The sequence below is a fragment of the Leucopleurus acutus genome (genome assembly GCF_964270905.1).
Source record: "Leucopleurus acutus genome assembly, chromosome: 5".
In the NCBI taxonomy this organism is placed as follows: Eukaryota; Metazoa; Chordata; class Mammalia; order Artiodactyla; family Delphinidae; genus Leucopleurus; species Leucopleurus acutus.
Genome location: NC_139147.1, coordinates 110836432 through 110853008, shown reverse-complemented (window position 1 = coordinate 110853008; position 16577 = coordinate 110836432). Strand labels below are relative to the sequence as shown.

Genomic DNA, 16577 nt, shown 5'->3' with positions numbered 1-16577 from the left:
ATAAAAACATAATATACACTTTAAAAAAATATATTTTCAACGTGGTTCTCTGCACAAGGAGCCCCCAAAGGCTGTGGGCAGTGAATTTAGGAATGCTGAAATTCCAAACCTAGATCTAGCCTGATTCTCTGTAGGTTACCTCCCTCCTAACCTTTTTCCAGTTCCATCATCCTTCACTTTACCTCATCCCCTGCCTGAAGAATCTCAGAATCTCAGACACACATTTTATGGTTCACGACTTTTATTTTATCAAGGCATTTGATTTTTTTATTATTTTCCCCCCTTTTGGACATCTTCAAATATTCTTTCTGCTTCTAACTGGAAATTCCTAGCAAAGGAGACCCTCAATTATATCCAGCGAATTGTCTTTCTCAACAGCTTCTAATTATCTGTAACTGCTTCAAACTTTCTCCATTCTCTGTAACACACCGATACCACTTTCCCGTTCACCCTTGACATTTTACACATGATATTTCATAAAGAAAACAAAACCCAAAGGAAAAGTCCTCAATCGCTTGCCACCAAACCCAAACCCACCTGTATCAGAACCCATCCTTTGCTATCTTCTTTCCTGTTAAAATGGAAGAGGAATACATTTTCCTAGTTAAAGTTAATCTCTCCACTTAAGCCCTGCAGCCTTCCTTCCACCTCCTCAGGGCTATCTCCGATTAAGATTTATCTTCCTTTCCTAGATCTCTTTCTCTCTAGTAGTCTTTAGGCTGTACATCAATATTCTGGTTTGCTTCTTCACAGATATAAGGCAGAAGTGCATTTCCAATGGCCATGTGAATGGGAATTTCTAGGCATCAGGGGCGATTTACTGTATCCCTCCCTGCTGCCACCAAAACCAGTTATGCTCCAGATGGGTGGGAGGCTATATGGACCTCATTCTCATGAGAACTCTAGCGAACTCCAACGGTCAAGTAATGTGAGTAGAAAACAAACCTTTGTTGTTATAAGCCATTAAGATCTGTGGGCTGTCTACTACTACTGCATGATAATTTAGTCTTCTCTGATATATTTACTTTTCCTCTCCACTGGCTCCTTACCATCAGTATGTGAACTTGAACACAGTCAAATCTCTTCACTTTTAAAACAATAAAAACAAAAATCCTGTCTTGAATTCTCCCACCCCTACTTCTCCTCCTCCTTCTCACAGGAGAACTGCCTGGAGGTACCCCCATTTCTTCCTCTCTCCTCTCTCGCCACTCCAGTGTAATCTGGTTTTTACTTCCACCACTCCACAAAAAGGGCTCTCATCAAGGTTACCAATTACCCTGTTGCTAAATCCAAGACACTCTGAACTCTTAACTCACTTGGTATCAGTGCAGTGTTTGCCACTATTGATTACTTTCCCTTTTTCATATACTCTTTTCTCCCTAAACGATACTCCTGGATTCCAAAACAACATCCATCTCCTTATTTTTCTCTTCTCTGGCTGTTCCTTCCTAGATTCTTTCAAGCTTCTCTTCCTCAGTCCATACTTTCAATTTTCTTGTTCTACATTGTACAGCCCGAGTGCTCTGCAGACCAGCAGTACTGACATCATCCGGGAGCCTGTGAGAAAAGTTGAATCTCTGGACCCACCCCAGTTCTACATTGCTACAAGATGCCAGGTGATTCAGGTTTGAGAAGCAATGGTCTACAGAGTTCAGGCCTGCACCCACTCCTCTTCTCATTCACTTCTATATTACAACTACTATCCATAGGCCCACAAACTGTCAAATGTTCACCTGCAGTCTAGATTTCTCTAGGCATCAGGTCCACACAGCCTTTAACTTCCTTGAAATCACCACTTGTATGCCCTATAATATCACACTCAGTGTGCTTAAGCTGAGTCCATTGTCTTCCTCCATCAAGCCAATTCTTTTTTTTTTTTTTTTTCTAGTACGCAGGCCTCTCACTGTTGTGGCCTCTCCCATTGCGGAGCACAGGCTCTGGACGGGCAGGCTCAGCAGCCATGGCTCACGGGCCCAGCCGCTCCACGCCATGTGGGATCTTCCAAGACCGAGGCAGGAACCCGTGTCCCCTGCATCGGCAGGCAGACTCTCAACCACTGTGCCACCAGGGAAGCCCCATCAAGCCAATTCTTTATATAGTCATTAGTGTCATCTATTCACACCTGCCTTCCCCTTCCCTCCAGATAAGATCATTTTGAGTCTACCTCCTAAATCACTTTAAGCTGTCCGCTTCCCTCCATCTCCACTAGCAATGTCCTAATTCAAGCTGTCATTTCTCACCTGAATTACTGCAAGAGCTACTTAACTGGTCTCCCGGTCCCAGGATTGCCTCTTTTTCAATCCATTCTTTATGCTGCTACCTAGGGTGAATTTAAACACAAATCCAATCATTTCATGTTTTGCTTGAAACGCTTTAATGACTTGCCAGAGTTCTTAAGGGAAAGAATTTCAAAGCCCTGCTTATTTTCTAGTCCAGGAGCTTTCATACTGCGATCTGTAAAATTAAAGGATCATGACCAACATTAACTTTAAAAAAAGGCAGAAAGGTACAAACAACAAGAACAAAAGCCCCAGGGCAATGTACAGGTAATTAAACATTATTTCAGGAACTTTTTGTTCACTTACACATGTGTGTGCACTGGGTTGCAAATTAAAATATATCCCTTTTTGTGGGAAACGGTCAAAAGTGTAAAAGCCACTGCTCTACCCCCTTCTCAGTTCCTTGAACGTGGTCTTCCTGACCTCTAGGTTGTGGCACATGCTGCTGCCTCGTCCTAAAAATCCCTTTCCAAGCCCCCAAATCACAAACACAGACATACTTTGCTATCTTTCAAGTTTCAGCTTAAGGGTTACCTCTTCTGGGAAATCTTCTAGGCTCTTCCTAATTTGAGTTAGGGGATAAGCCCACATCCTCCTTATTATAATTCTTTAACATTGTATTCTAACCGACCTATAGTGCCTAACACACCACAATTTCTGTAGGGTAGGTACTATATCTAGCTTATTAACACAGTGCCTATGATACTGTTTCAAATATATTAGATCCTAAAACATATCTGTTGAAAGAATAAGCGTGCATCCTTAGAATGCAGTCACTTTGTAAACACAGGTATTACTTAAAAAGTAAAAGCTGTGGAAATTCTGACTGGGAAGCGATCACAAAGGGCTTGAACGTGATCAAAGAAAGAGGCAGGATGAGCCAATTACTGAAATATGATCATATTTAGTAGAGAAAATGGAGACATACATTTTCGAGAATGATATGAGAACTACAATAAAAAAGCAAAAATAAAAGTATGATTACAAAAGCTTTAATTACATCTTGGGAACATAGGCTCAGAAAGGTAAGTACATAGAGGGAAACCTGATATGTAGAAACTAAATTGCCAAGATTCCTGGAAAACATGTTAGGATGCACTGAAACATATGAGACTGAGACGGAACTGACTTGGCTTTCAAATTGTGAGCTAGAGAATGAGATGATCTAAGGCTCTACAAAAGACAGACTTAATAACGAGGAGTAGAAATAGGAGACCAGTTAAGAGCCATGGACAGACAACAAAATGGTGGCTTGATCTATGGTAATTACTGTGGAAATAAGTAGTTAGATTTGAGATATATTAAAAAGGAAGAGAAAACAGACTTGCTGAAATGAAAGAGAAGAATCAAAAATAAATCTCATTTTGGCCTTGGCAAGTGAATAAATGGTAGTGACTTTTACTAAAATGGAGGTTTGGGGAGGTGGTGGAAATCAAGAGTTTAATTCATAATGACCCACTGCACAACCGGCTTCAGATGGAAATAATAATGAAGAATTTTTCCTGATTTACTTAATGTTTCGTCTGTTTAGTTCTTACTTTTTCCAACTAAACTGTAAGCTCCCTGAATATCATACTTCTTCAGACCCCCATAGCAACATGCAAAAAACCTTGTGTGAAAAAACGGGTAAATAAAATTTGATAAAGAATTCTTAGGAAGTTACTCTGTACTAATCACTCAATTATTCTTCCAATTTCAAGATGACTTAGATGTGCTTCCCTTTAAAAAAAAAAGTTTGCTCAATGAACAAGTTAATTTTTAGCTATTGAAGAAATATATATATATTTAAAGAATATAAGTTGTGAAGATAAATAGATAACGCCCCCCCCAATTCAACAAAAATGACATGGATAAAAGAAAAGTAAAAAAATGGAATGATTTAAAAACAGAAGCCTAAATGGTGATTCAATTACTCTGTATCTAATATGAAAGATGCTTTTAAAGTCAGTAAAAAGCTTTTATAAAGCTTATATTAAGAAAACTTCAGTTTAATCACATATATAATTATTAGAACAGGCCACTCAGGGAACTTTGTTTCCTTTACTACAAGTCTTCAGGATACAAATCAAATGGACAATTACCAACCTGAAGACAAGGGACTAAGCCAAATCATCTCTTGAAATTTCTTCCACTTCTAGGATCCTAGGTTTCCTTCTCAAAGAGGAGCTGCTCATCAGCAGAAACCTCCATAGCCCAACGCCCAACGTAAAAACAAAAAACCTGTGTGCCTATTTTAATACTAAGTGGAAGCTGGAGTACTCTTCTGAAGGATCTACAAAAATAGTGCTTGATAGTTTTTGTTCCGCGCAAACCAGTGTCTAATGTATAAAACCGTCATTTTACAGCTCATCAGGCAAAGAACTTAAAGTGACATTAATTATATTAAGGGAAAGGGTAGCCAGATATACTATGACAGTGACACCCCCCAAAAGTTAATTTCGGATGGACCCTGAATTTAACATTTGTTTTGTCCCCAGTTCTCACGTCTTTTAAGCAAAGTATACACTCGCATAAATCCCAACTGCTTCAGGTCAGATGCGCATGGCTAACGTTCACCGCTATTAATATCCACTACTGGAAGCTTCAACACTTGCACTTCACAAAGCACATGCACCAGTTAAAAATCCGAAAAGGAAAGAAAAAGTTAGGGGTCGAAGGATGGAAAAGAAAACCTGTCCGGTTTCATCCCCCTCCACTACCGAGTCTCAGATTACCTCCTGCCTCTCCGCTTCCTTGTTCTTCTGGCCTTGTTTCTTCGCGTACCACAAGCCGATTTCGCGGCCTTTCAGGTGCCCGGGATGTCGGCCTCGGCCGCCTCGACCACCCCCTCCTCCGCCGCCGCCGCCACCTCCGGAGCCTCGATTCCCTCCGTGGCCCCCTCCATAGCTTCCTCCGTAACCCCCGCCGGAGCTGCGGGACCCGCCATCGCGGCCCCCGCCATCGCGGCCCCAGTTCTGATGGTAGTCATAGCTCATTGTCCCAGCAGGCCAAAACTCGTGAGAACCTGCAACCGCTAGAAATGGCGACCGGGTCCGGAGGCGGGTGCGCGTCCACTTCCGTTTTGCTTCCGGCGCCGCGTTCAAGAGGGAGGGACGTTGAGCGTCACAAGCAGACGTTTCCGGTGACGTCACGGGCCTTAGGCCCTGGAGCTCCCCGGGTTGGATCAGGTGAAATCTTTGGTGTGCCCTCAATTGTTTACGTTTGTACCTTTGGAGGCAGAGCCAGCAGGAGGCGCACAGGTTTTCTTTCCCGACGCCCAGCATGTGAGGAAACAGGTTTTGGGTTTTACTTTATTTTTCACGGTAAAATCCGGAGTTTGCTTCCCAGTAGGCCCTGTAAACGTCGATTGGCACAGTAAAAGAACCTGTGGATCGAATGCTTTGTCTCCTAAAGTCCTTAAAAAAAATGAAATGAATTCCTTTTTTTTTCTTTTTTTTTAAACTAGTGGTTATGTCATGAAAACAGCCTAGCATCTGTTTCAAATCTATAAGTATAAAAATGTCCCTGCCTCTTTTAAAGGGTTATCGTCGTTTACCACCTTTATCCAAAGGCATAAGATTAGCCTATCTACCCAAATTCAGTGCAGAGCACTTAGGCAATTTAAATAAAACAGCAGCTGAAGATTCCTATGTTCATGTGAAGCCGTCTATTGTTGATTAGCACAGGCTATTCTTGTATAATCAAGTGTCTGCTCCACATAGGCTGGCAAGTTTACCAGGGAATATCTAGTTCATTTTCACATGTGACTGATTTAAAGGTGCTGGGAATACTCACTGAACAAGAGAAGATTGGCATCAGCTTTTATTTGCTTACAGTCTTGAGGAGAAGATACAGGCTAAAGAAATGTGTGTTGTGAGTTAAGGAAGGAAAATGCCATATGAAGGGTTCCAGAATGCATCTCTGTGGCAGACAAATTATTTTGAGCAGAGGCATTTGAGTTCCTGAAATCTCTTATCTGCCTAAAAACAGAGCCTCTCAAAAGAACTCAGAAGAACTCTTGCCATAAATCCCTTCCTTGGGAGAGGAACCAGGGAAGACTGACTTTTGTCATTGGAGACTGCAAATCAGCACCACACCTAAAAAGACTTTATAACAAAACCAACATATTTTCCATCTACTCTCATAAGAGCTCATTTATCTTTCCCAAAAGTCATTTGTTTTCCCATAAATACCATTCTCCTCCTTCCCTTCCTTAAAAGATGGTATATAAGCCCCAAGTTCTAACCACTGCCTCGAGTCACATTTTTCTGTGAACTCCCATAGATATGTGATTATATCTGTTTTATCTCTTGCTAATCTGTTTTTGTCAGTTTAGTCTGCAAGTCTCCAAGAACTAAACATGGGAGGGTAGAGGAAAAAGTACCCCTTCACAACAGCCATGAGATGTTACAGCAAAAAGAATTTAATTTTGGAGTCAGGTTCTTTCTAAGGAATGAGAGGGTAAGCAGTGACTGAGATAAGTAGACTTTAGCTGAACTGATGGGGAGGGAAGAGATTATTACAGGTGGAGGGAATGATGTGCTTGAAGAAAGATGATAAAATGTTGGGGAGTGGGAAAATTCCACACTGAAACTTAAAGAGACTGGTGGTGAAGGCCAAAGGGATAGAAAGGAGCCTGACCATAAAAGATCTTACATGCCACAGAAAGAACAATAATACATTTTAAGTAGGGGAGTGATTACTTTGACTGCTTTGAGTAGAAAGGAATGAAGAAGGCAAGAGTGGATGTAGAGAGACTAGTTAACAGGCTGTGGTGTAGGGGAGACAAAATGAGATGACAGAGCAAGATAGAATATAGGAAGGACTGGAATTGAGTTGCTAGGAAAAATAATTGTCAAGATTTAATGATTCATTGGATGTAGAGAATTAGAGGAAAGGGTCAGATGGCTCCCAAGTTTAAGATTTGAAAGATGACCTAATAGAAAGGTACCATATCCTGAGATATGAGGAACATAGGACGAGGACGATTTTGGGGGGGGGGGGGTTGGGAGAGGGTTGAGTTAATGTGTATAATTAACACTTGTAGAGTTTGAGGTGCCTGTAAAACATACAAATTGAGATGTCTAGAAAGCAGTTGGTTATATGAGTTAAAGACGCAGAGAGAGCAGACTGAGATTATACATTTTGGGAGTTCTGGCAAATATTAATATTATAGGAATGAATAGTTCCAATAAAGGTACCCATTGGGCACGCCTGATATGACAAGTATGTGAACTGTTCAGTAAGAAAGACTGGGTAGTCATACTGGAGATGGTAGGGACAAAATGAGAAGGAAATAGCGTGGACTGTTTGAATGTTTTAAAAGAAAAGACACGAGAGCTTGCTCTGTCTTCCCTCTGAAGAAAGGCCATGTGAGGACAGAGGCTGTCTACAAGCCAAGAAGAGAGCTCTTACCAGGAGCCAAATCAGTCAACACCTTGATCTTGGACTTGTGTCTCTGATGAAATGTTACTTTAATCAGTGAAGCCTTTCCTCACTAAAATATTTGAAAAAGCACTCCTCCTGTCATTATCCCTTTAGTCTAATTTTTCTTCTTTTCATTTTTATTATCTCTGGTGCCTATTTCCTGTCAAAATACTTAGCATTACCTGAGATGTATACATACACATATACATATACATATATATGTATATACATTACATATGTGTAGTGAAGAACTTAATCCTATCCAAAGAGAGGGCTGGCCTTTGCCCTTCTGAGGAGGTAATCTCTAAACCCTTGGAATGTTATGCCTGATAGGAGTGACTTTGTTTGTTTGGAGGCCTTGGACCAGCCAGACAGTAACAACATGATTTAGAGTGGAGGCTTTGAGTTATTCGTTCCATATAAGCTTGACCTTCCGAGGAGCTGGATACTGAGATCACTCTTATGAGCAGTCAACCATGCTTACCCTACTCCTACCATGATGAAGCCCCATTAAAGATGGGACACCAAGATTTGTTCCTTGTTGGCAGTACTCCATGCGTTTTGTCACACATTGATGCTAGGGAAGTACTGCTGTTCCTGACTCCACGGGGAGAGGAAAACAGAAGCTCCACACTTAGGCCTTTTTTCTGGATTCTGCTGTATGTGCTTCTTCTCTTGGCTGATTTTGATCCATATCCTTTCCTTGTAATATACCATAACTGTGAGTATACAACTTTCAAGGAGTTCTGTGAGTTCTTCTAGTGAATTATTAACATTGATAGTGGCTTAGGGAACACCCTGAACTTGCACGTGGTGTCAGAAGTGAGGGGAGTCTCGTGTGGACTGTGTGCTAACAGTCCGGTCACAGTATATATGTTTGTTTTGGTTTTGTTTACAGTTATAATCCTCTGTACCTAGAGCTAGTTTTAGCATGAAATAGGCATTCATTAAATATTATGATGAGTACATGAATGAGAGTAGCTGAATAGTATAAGAAATTAAGAGCAAATCTATTTATGAAATCCAATACTACAGAACTATGTTGAGAAAAAGCTTCCAAGTAATGCATAACCAAGCCTTTTTTTAAATTATATTCCAAGTAATACTGTGATATTCGCTGTCTTCAAAATGGTTGCCTCAGTCATAATTCTTGGAAGTCTTTGGGATTATGTAATACGTGTTTATATTTGGGGAAATCTTAGGGATTATGTGTTTTCAGTTTATAAAAGTCACCACCAGATGGTGATATTTTTATTAGGTAAATAGTTTTTGTTTTCAGATACATCAATTTGTAGAGAAAAAAGATAAACTATATGAAATAGAGCATTTATTAATAATAAGAACAATATAACAATGCAAAGGTAAGATATTTAAATATAGCACAAAATATCTATAAGGGTATGTCCTATACCAGAATGCATTTTTACAATTGTAATCACATTAAAGAGAAAGTAGACTTTATACCGGTGTAGCTGAACCATCCCCTCTCTTAACAGGGATTGGTAGAAGCTGTTCATGCTTAGGCATAGCCCCCTGTAGAGTTTTCTTGTAGATTCACTACTGTTGCCTTGAAGTTTGAACTGTTACAGGTTAGTAATGTGATGCCAAAGTCTGTGGCTTTGCGGTAAATAATCCTGGTATTGTATGAATACGTCTGAACTTTTACGTGTATCCATTATACAGTTAATTCAACAACCAAGGACAGTTAAATGGGGATACAATATCCTAGGTTTTTTGTTTGTTTGTTTTTCAATTCCCCCAGAATAGGCCCAAGTCCAGTGAAAATAAAATGGAACACAGGAGAGAAAATGGGTATTACTGTCTTCCAATCCAATTCTTGTATTCTTTAAATCTTGTTTTTCATCATCTCCTCTCCACTCAAAGTGCTGTGCAGTTATAAAGGATTTGTCTTTATTATTTTGTTCAGTTTTATTATGATTCTGTTTCTAATTTTCTTGCTGCTAGAAATTATACTTTAAGCAGCAAAATCACTTTTCTCTTTTATAAAATTATACATCTAAATTTAATATATCAAAACCTGTCTTTTACAAAGCATTATTAGAATATTCAATTCAACTTTGGCTTTTATAACAGACATTTAATGCTGTTGATTTATAACATCAGATTGATCTGGCCATTTGTCGTTATGTTAAATTAACCCTCAAGTTTGGAGATAAAAAGTATTATCTTAAGTTAAATGTATTTGTAATGAGAATACATCTGAATTTGAATTTATATGTTATGCATTATTTGAGGCTTTCTTTACAAACATGACTAGTGGCATTACATTTGCTTCCCAAGTTTAGATAATGATATATTGAGAAGTTAGGTGAAAGATAGGGAAAGTCCACTGAGATAATTATTTTGAAAATAACTTCTTGGTAGCAAAATAATCATCTGAAGATAAAACAGTCTGAAAGCCCATGTCAAGTAATTTAGAATTCTGATTCAATATAATGAAATTGAAACCAGAATAAATCATTTAAAAAATAATTCACTCAGTTTGTAAATAATAACTAAGATATGTGAGTTGAGAGTGTACAAAGTTTAAAACGTAAAATGTCAACTCAATAACTTTGGAAATAAACATTTAGGTAATACATTTAATATATGTTTACAGAAAGATCAGAATAAAGCAATTTGAGGAAAAATCACTTTCTAATTTTTTTTTTTGAAATATATGTCACTAATATTCTGACAAGGTGATATCTGCATTTTTGCAATGTAACATATTTAAAATTAATCATGATATGTGTACCTCACAATCACTTAATAAAGTATATTGAATTGTTTCTTTGCTTGAGATACACATATCTTTGGGAAGGAAATGAAAAAGCACCTAAACTTAGAATAATATGTGAACTAAAATTTTCTGTGCTTCAAGAGTGGCAAAGAAGGTCTGCCATATCTGCCACTTTAGAAACAGATACTTCTGTTTGGACTTAGAGGATTTTCCCTCTGCTCTGCCCAGAAGTTTTTTAGTCTACTTGGGTGCACCTCACAGAACTTAATCTTACGGTGTTTTTCCCTAGTTTCTGTTCAAATAAACAAAAGAATTCTAGAAATGATAAGTATACATCTACAAACTTTTCCAATATGTTTAAGAGCTACTTCCAATTCTACGTCTAACATACAACATATCTGTTTGAAGAGCAGTCAACATACTGAAAAGGTGAAAGGAAAACTCTCATATTTAAGAGAGAAAGAAAAAAAATTCAGTAAACAATTTGTATTTTATAGAAATGAAGGGAACAACTATTTACAGACTAGGGACATGCATGTTTCAAAGTTGGAAGCTAATTTGCCGTTTTATACAGGAGTATATTTCCTAGACATCAGTGTAAAGCTAAAGCAGTAACTGTAATAATAAGCTTGCTTTGCTAGCCACATTTAGGAAGCCTCTTCAAATACAACTCAGAGTTTTGCTACATTTCTTCCATTCCCAAAATATTTTTCCCCTTGCTGTAAAGGCCAACTTTATGTGTAGAAACACATGCATGAGAACAGTATATTCATTGAGCTTATACAATTTTCTGTTTACTCTGAGGCTGACAAACATAGGCGAAAACATTAGTAAACAAGACCAAGGTTTGATTTAGAGAAGGTTTTTAGAAATCAGATAAGAAACAGAATCTTATAATTGCCACAGTGTGCGCGATCTATAAGTAACACTTAAAAAGCACTCAAGTGTTTGCACTAGTTCCAGCTGTTTGCACTAAAAATAATTAACTATTAAGTCTGTAAAGCTTATGTAAACCAACAAATAAAAAAGGAAATCAGGGCTTCCCTGGTGGCGCAGCGGTTGAGAGTCCGCCTGCCGATGCGGGGGACACGGGTTCGTGCCCCGGTCCGGGAAGATCCCACATGCCGCGGAGCGGCTGCGCCCGTGAGCCATGGCCGCTGGGCCTGCGCGTCCGGAGCCTGTGCTCCGCAACAGGAGAGGCCACAACAGTGAGAGGCCCGCGTACCGCAAAGAAAAAAAAAAAATAAGGAAATCAAATAGCCTCAGAACAAAGGTGTTAGTTTAGTAGTTTGAAGTTGCAGAGCCATTCTTGCCTTTATTAGGCCAAATGATCACTAGTTATCCTTGCTTTCTTCTTCTCTTCTCCAATAAGCTTTATTTAACAACTGGATTTCCTCCTGGTAGCCGTCCCTCTCTTGGCTCTGCCTTTTACTGTTCTGCCTGTGTGCTTCAACAGTGTCTGGAATGGAGATGTTGATATCACCATCAGGATTACTTGTGGGTAAAAAGAGAGAATATGAGGCTGTTTCCCCTAAATCACATGAAACAAATCTGTTTTCTTTCCGTGAGTAGCGTAGGGAAGGAGATCTGATCTGTGTGGAGGACTGGCTGATGTTGCTAATAATTGACACCGTGTCCAAGGCCTCTTCATTATCACAAATTTCAAGAACCTCCAAGTGTATTTTCACACTGGTGTCCGCAAATGTGGAGGGAGAATCTTCTGAGTTTGGTTCATGGCCAACACTTTTGGATCGATAGACTTCTATTTTCTTAGAGGCTGGGGTAATTTTTTGTCCTTCTGTGCTCACCTCATAGGTAGAAAGAGATAGGGTTTTCCCGGTTGGGGCTTGGAGAGACACGGTCCCCTGGAATGCACACAGGGGAATGGCCAGGGCACCACCGGAACGCTGGGGACAAAAACAAAATGGTTATTATTGAAACCTGGTGTCTGAGATTGGACCATTTAGTAATTCATTTTATTCATCAAAATGGTAAAGTTTCTCTATTTCAAACCCAATTCCATAGAAACCTTTTACAGATATGGGATTGAAATTCTGTCATCAAAGCTCTGTAGCTTAGTTTCTCCTAGGTCAAATACTACATCTAAATGAGGGCAGTCAGAAACCTATCTTTGATGATAAAGGGACATATTTCCACAGTTTAAGGTAAAATTTGTGTACTGTAGCCAGCAGGAGATGGGCAAAATACGGGCATAAAATCGAATGCATATTTACACTCTGGAATTGTTTTTATATTTTTGTAACATGTTCAGTTACATTAAAAAGCTTTCATATAGGTTGAAAGAAATGCAGAATGTATTATCAAAATGCACTTTTTTTCCCTGTTTAGTATGCCAGAGAGAGTGACACCTGTGAAACTATGGTTCAAATTAAATACAAAGAATATTTCGACTGTAGGTTTGAGCACACAGAAGAGGAACCAAATGTCACCAGAACTGTGTGGTACAGTGTGCTTACTTTTCCACAGAGAAATCACAGTCATTAAAGTAAACCCAGTAATAGAGAATGCCCTCACATCCCTGCAAAACTTTTATATTATATTTAGAAGTATTAAAATTTTGTTTTTAAATTGTACTCACCACTGAGGACTGCTTAAGAAATGAAGACTAATTCTTATGATAGTCTGTACTTTATATTTTTGATTCATGCCTTCATGCTTTCAGTTGATTCTTTTGGATTACATGTTAGTTTCAGAAGAAGACAGTAATATGCCAACCTTAGAGCAGTGGTACTAAAAGCTAGATCCCCAGACCAGCATTATCTGCATCACCTGGTAACGTATGAGAAATGCGATTTTTGAGTCCTAACCCAGGCCTACCGAATTAGAAACGCTAGGGGTGGGGTTCAGCAGCCTGTATTTTAACAAGCCCTCTAGGTGATTCTGTTGCGTGGTGAGATTCAAGATGCATTGCTGTAACTAAAGAAATGCTGTAGCCCAGAAAGAGAAGGTGAGGGGAGGGGTGGTTAACAGACACTTCTTATACGTGTGCCCACCATCTGTAAAGCCTGGAATTACTCACTGGATTGGCTTAAATGTGTCTTTCCACCAGGGAATGGGCGTGAGGGCTCTTAATGTTTTGCCAATTTAGGATGATCACCCTTCCCAGTTTGCCTGTGACCGTCCCAGCACTGAAATTCCTGCATCCCAGGAAGCCTCTCAGTCCCAGGGAAACCAGGACAGTTGGTCACCCTATTTTCCATGGGCATTTTGTATCTGGACCTAAGAGTAGCTAGAGAAAGCCTAGGACCAGGGTCCCACATTAAAGAACAGTTTGTATTCTCATCTACTTAGGGAATTTTTTTTTTTTTTTTTTTTTTTTGGTGGTACGCGGGCCTCTCACCATTGCGGCCTCACCTGTTGCGGAGCACAGGCTCCGGACGCGCAGGCTCAATGGCTATGGCTCAAGGGCCCAGTCACTCCGCGGCATGTGGGATCCTCCTGGACCGGGGCACAAACCCGCGTCCCCTGCATCGGCAGCCGGACTCCCAACCACTGCACCACCAGGGAAGCCCATAAGATCAATTTTTAAAAATACAGGTTTCCCTTGCTATCTGAAAGTAGACTGTTCTGGTGAAAATTTACATAAGCTGAAATGGCGTAAAGTGAAGAAGCAATTACCCTAGGACACATCTTGCCAATAGATGCACAAAATTAATTGAGATAAAGCACAGATGCTCATAGACACAGTTCAAAGCTATGGCAGCTTGATGCCGAGATGCTGAGTATATTTTCCAGAGAAGGAGCTGAGTGCTGTGATTCTCGCAGCTCTGGGTGTGCGCTGCTTCTATAAAGGCTTGTTGCAAAACAAAAACTGAATGTTATTTTCACTTTTTGCCTTTCTTATTTAAAGCAAAAATCCTCTTTGGATTTCTTTCAGTTAGTGAAAACTGGTTCTAATGTAGGTCTTTCGTAAAAGCGAAGTGGAATAAAAGTGAATTTTCGAAAAGCAGGGGATACCTGTATTATTGTTTAAAATTTATCTATTTTTATTTTAACAGCCCTATATAATACTTGATGATAGTCACAAGTGCATCAGAAGGTCATATTGGAACATATTCTTTTTTTTTTTTTTTTGCGGTACGCGGGCCTCTCACTGTTGTGGCCTCGCCCGTTGCGGAGCACAGGCTCCGGACACGCAAGCTCAGCGGCCATGGCTCATGGGCCCAGCCACTCCGCGGCATGTGGGACCTTCCCGGACCGGGGCATGAACCCGCGTCCCCTGCATCGGCAGGCGGACTCTCAACCACTGCGCCACCAGGGAAGCCCGGAACATATTCTTTTTTGAAAATAAAATAGGATATTGAGGGACTGAATTGTATGTGAAAGTTTATTGCATGATAAAAAGTGGTAGATTCAGAGAACATAAAACTACTCATTTCGTAGTCTCTGCTTTTTTTCCATTTAAAAGCCTATGAATTAGCATATGCTGTCAGGAATAGTGCCAATCCATTATTGCTGTATTCCTGAGTGTAGGTGGCTGGGAGCATTTTTATTTGAAAATGAAAAGCAGTTTTCAAAACCTCAGAAATGCTTCAGGAGGAGAGATCATGCCATGGAAACACATTAGCACAAATAATCTGCTGTGATAATTGATTCAGACTAACTGACCTTGAGCATAATGAACTTTTTGTTTCTTCACTATAAGCCTCTAAGTGAAATCAGGGTGAAATTATAATATAAAAGAGTTGCTCCAAAATATCTCTCCTAACAGTTGAAGTTTCTGTTGATTATCTGAATCATTCAATTTATGGAAGATGTATTACAGCATGTAGGATCATAGGACTCACCAGAGACCATTTTATAAAGGGAGAACTGACAGCCAGAGAGGTGAAACTACCTGCCCAGGGTCACACAGGTAATAGTAGGAGGACTGGCACCAGGACTCAAGTGTCTTAACTCCCAGTTAAATGCTCTTCCCACTGCACTATGTTGTTACTTTGAAAGAAATCTGCTTTAGCCAGGGATGGTGGATCATGGGTTTTCTGTCCAGGAAGCTAGAATTCTATCACTAACTCATGAATAATCCAAGTGACTGACAATTTTAATCTAAATTAAAATCATACAGATGATCTTTATGTGATATAGGTGACTTTCAGGCATCAAAAAGTACAGACATTGAGGAATTAAGTCAAGCAGACCATCTAAGAGAGCTTGGAGGAGAAGAGATAGGGACACAAAAAAATAGCAGGGAGAGTAAGAACTTTGTAAGAAAAACAATAAACTAGACTTTTTTTTTTTTGCGTTACGCGGGCCTCTCACTGTTGTGGCCTCTCCCGCTGCGGAGCACAGGCTCCGGACGCGCAGGCTCAGCAGCCATGGCTCACGGGCCTAGCCGCTCCGCGGCATGTGGGATCTTCCCAGACTGGGGCACGAACCTGTGTCCCCTGCATCGGCAGGCGGACTCTCAACCACTGCGCCACCAGGGAAACCCTAAACTAGACTTTTAATAATTTACTTTTGGAATTTTATTTAAAACTGTGTGATTACTATATTTTCATATATTCAAGTCCCCAAATATTCCTTGTGTCATCCTGTCTACTTCATTTAAATCTTTAGTAAACCAAAAAGAAGCACACACATGAATTGCTTAAAGAAAAGAGTAAGAATAAGAAAATAAGGGCCTCTATAAAGGTCCTATTATGTGGCATGGAAAATGCTAGGTACTTTAACACATTTCCCATTTAATTCTCACAGGCCTTTGAGCTATAAATTAAGATTTGCCTTGTTAGTGATGAAAAGTCTCACAACTGAGTGACAGATTTAGGATTGATATTCATCATAACAAATATTTACTGATCTGCTGAACACAGCCCATATATCAGACTTCTTACTAAAGTACTTTATATACATTTTCTTATTTAATTTTCACATCAACCTTATTAAATAGAGACACTCATCACCCCAGTTTTATAGAGGACATAATTGAGTCACAGGGAGGTAACTCCAGTTAGTAAATGGCAGTCAAATCCAAATCCAGGATTATCTGTCTTAAGCCCTCTGTTTTTAGCCGTTTTGCTACTTCAAGGCGTAGTGTTAGGGAATAAAACATGAATAACACCTCACTCTCCTAATCCAGTGGGAACCTGCAATGTCATGTGGGAACAAGGGAGAAGGGGGATTTATTCACT

General features: G+C 39.8%; 2 protein-coding genes across 2 annotated transcripts in view; both read right to left on the bottom strand.

Moving 5' to 3' along the window:
• DHX36 (DEAH-box helicase 36) overlaps window positions 1-5293 on the bottom strand; it is a 61024-nt gene extending 55731 nt beyond the window's left edge. The window contains exon 1 of the mRNA XM_082840471.1: window positions 4994-5293. Within this exon, the coding sequence (XP_082696597.1) occupies window positions 4994-5254 (261 nt within the window). The 5' untranslated portion in view covers window positions 5255-5293. The remainder of the gene's footprint in view (window positions 1-4993) is intronic.
• A 6101-nt stretch (window positions 5294-11394) lies between these two features.
• Window positions 11395-16577, bottom strand: part of GPR149 (G protein-coupled receptor 149) — a gene marked incomplete at its 5' end in the record, with an annotated part of 71039 nt that continues 65856 nt past the window's right edge. Inside the window, one exon of the mRNA XM_082840476.1 lies at window positions 11395-12335. Coding sequence (XP_082696602.1) covers window positions 11763-12335 — 573 coding nt within the window. The 3' untranslated portion in view covers window positions 11395-11762. The remainder of the gene's footprint in view (window positions 12336-16577) is intronic.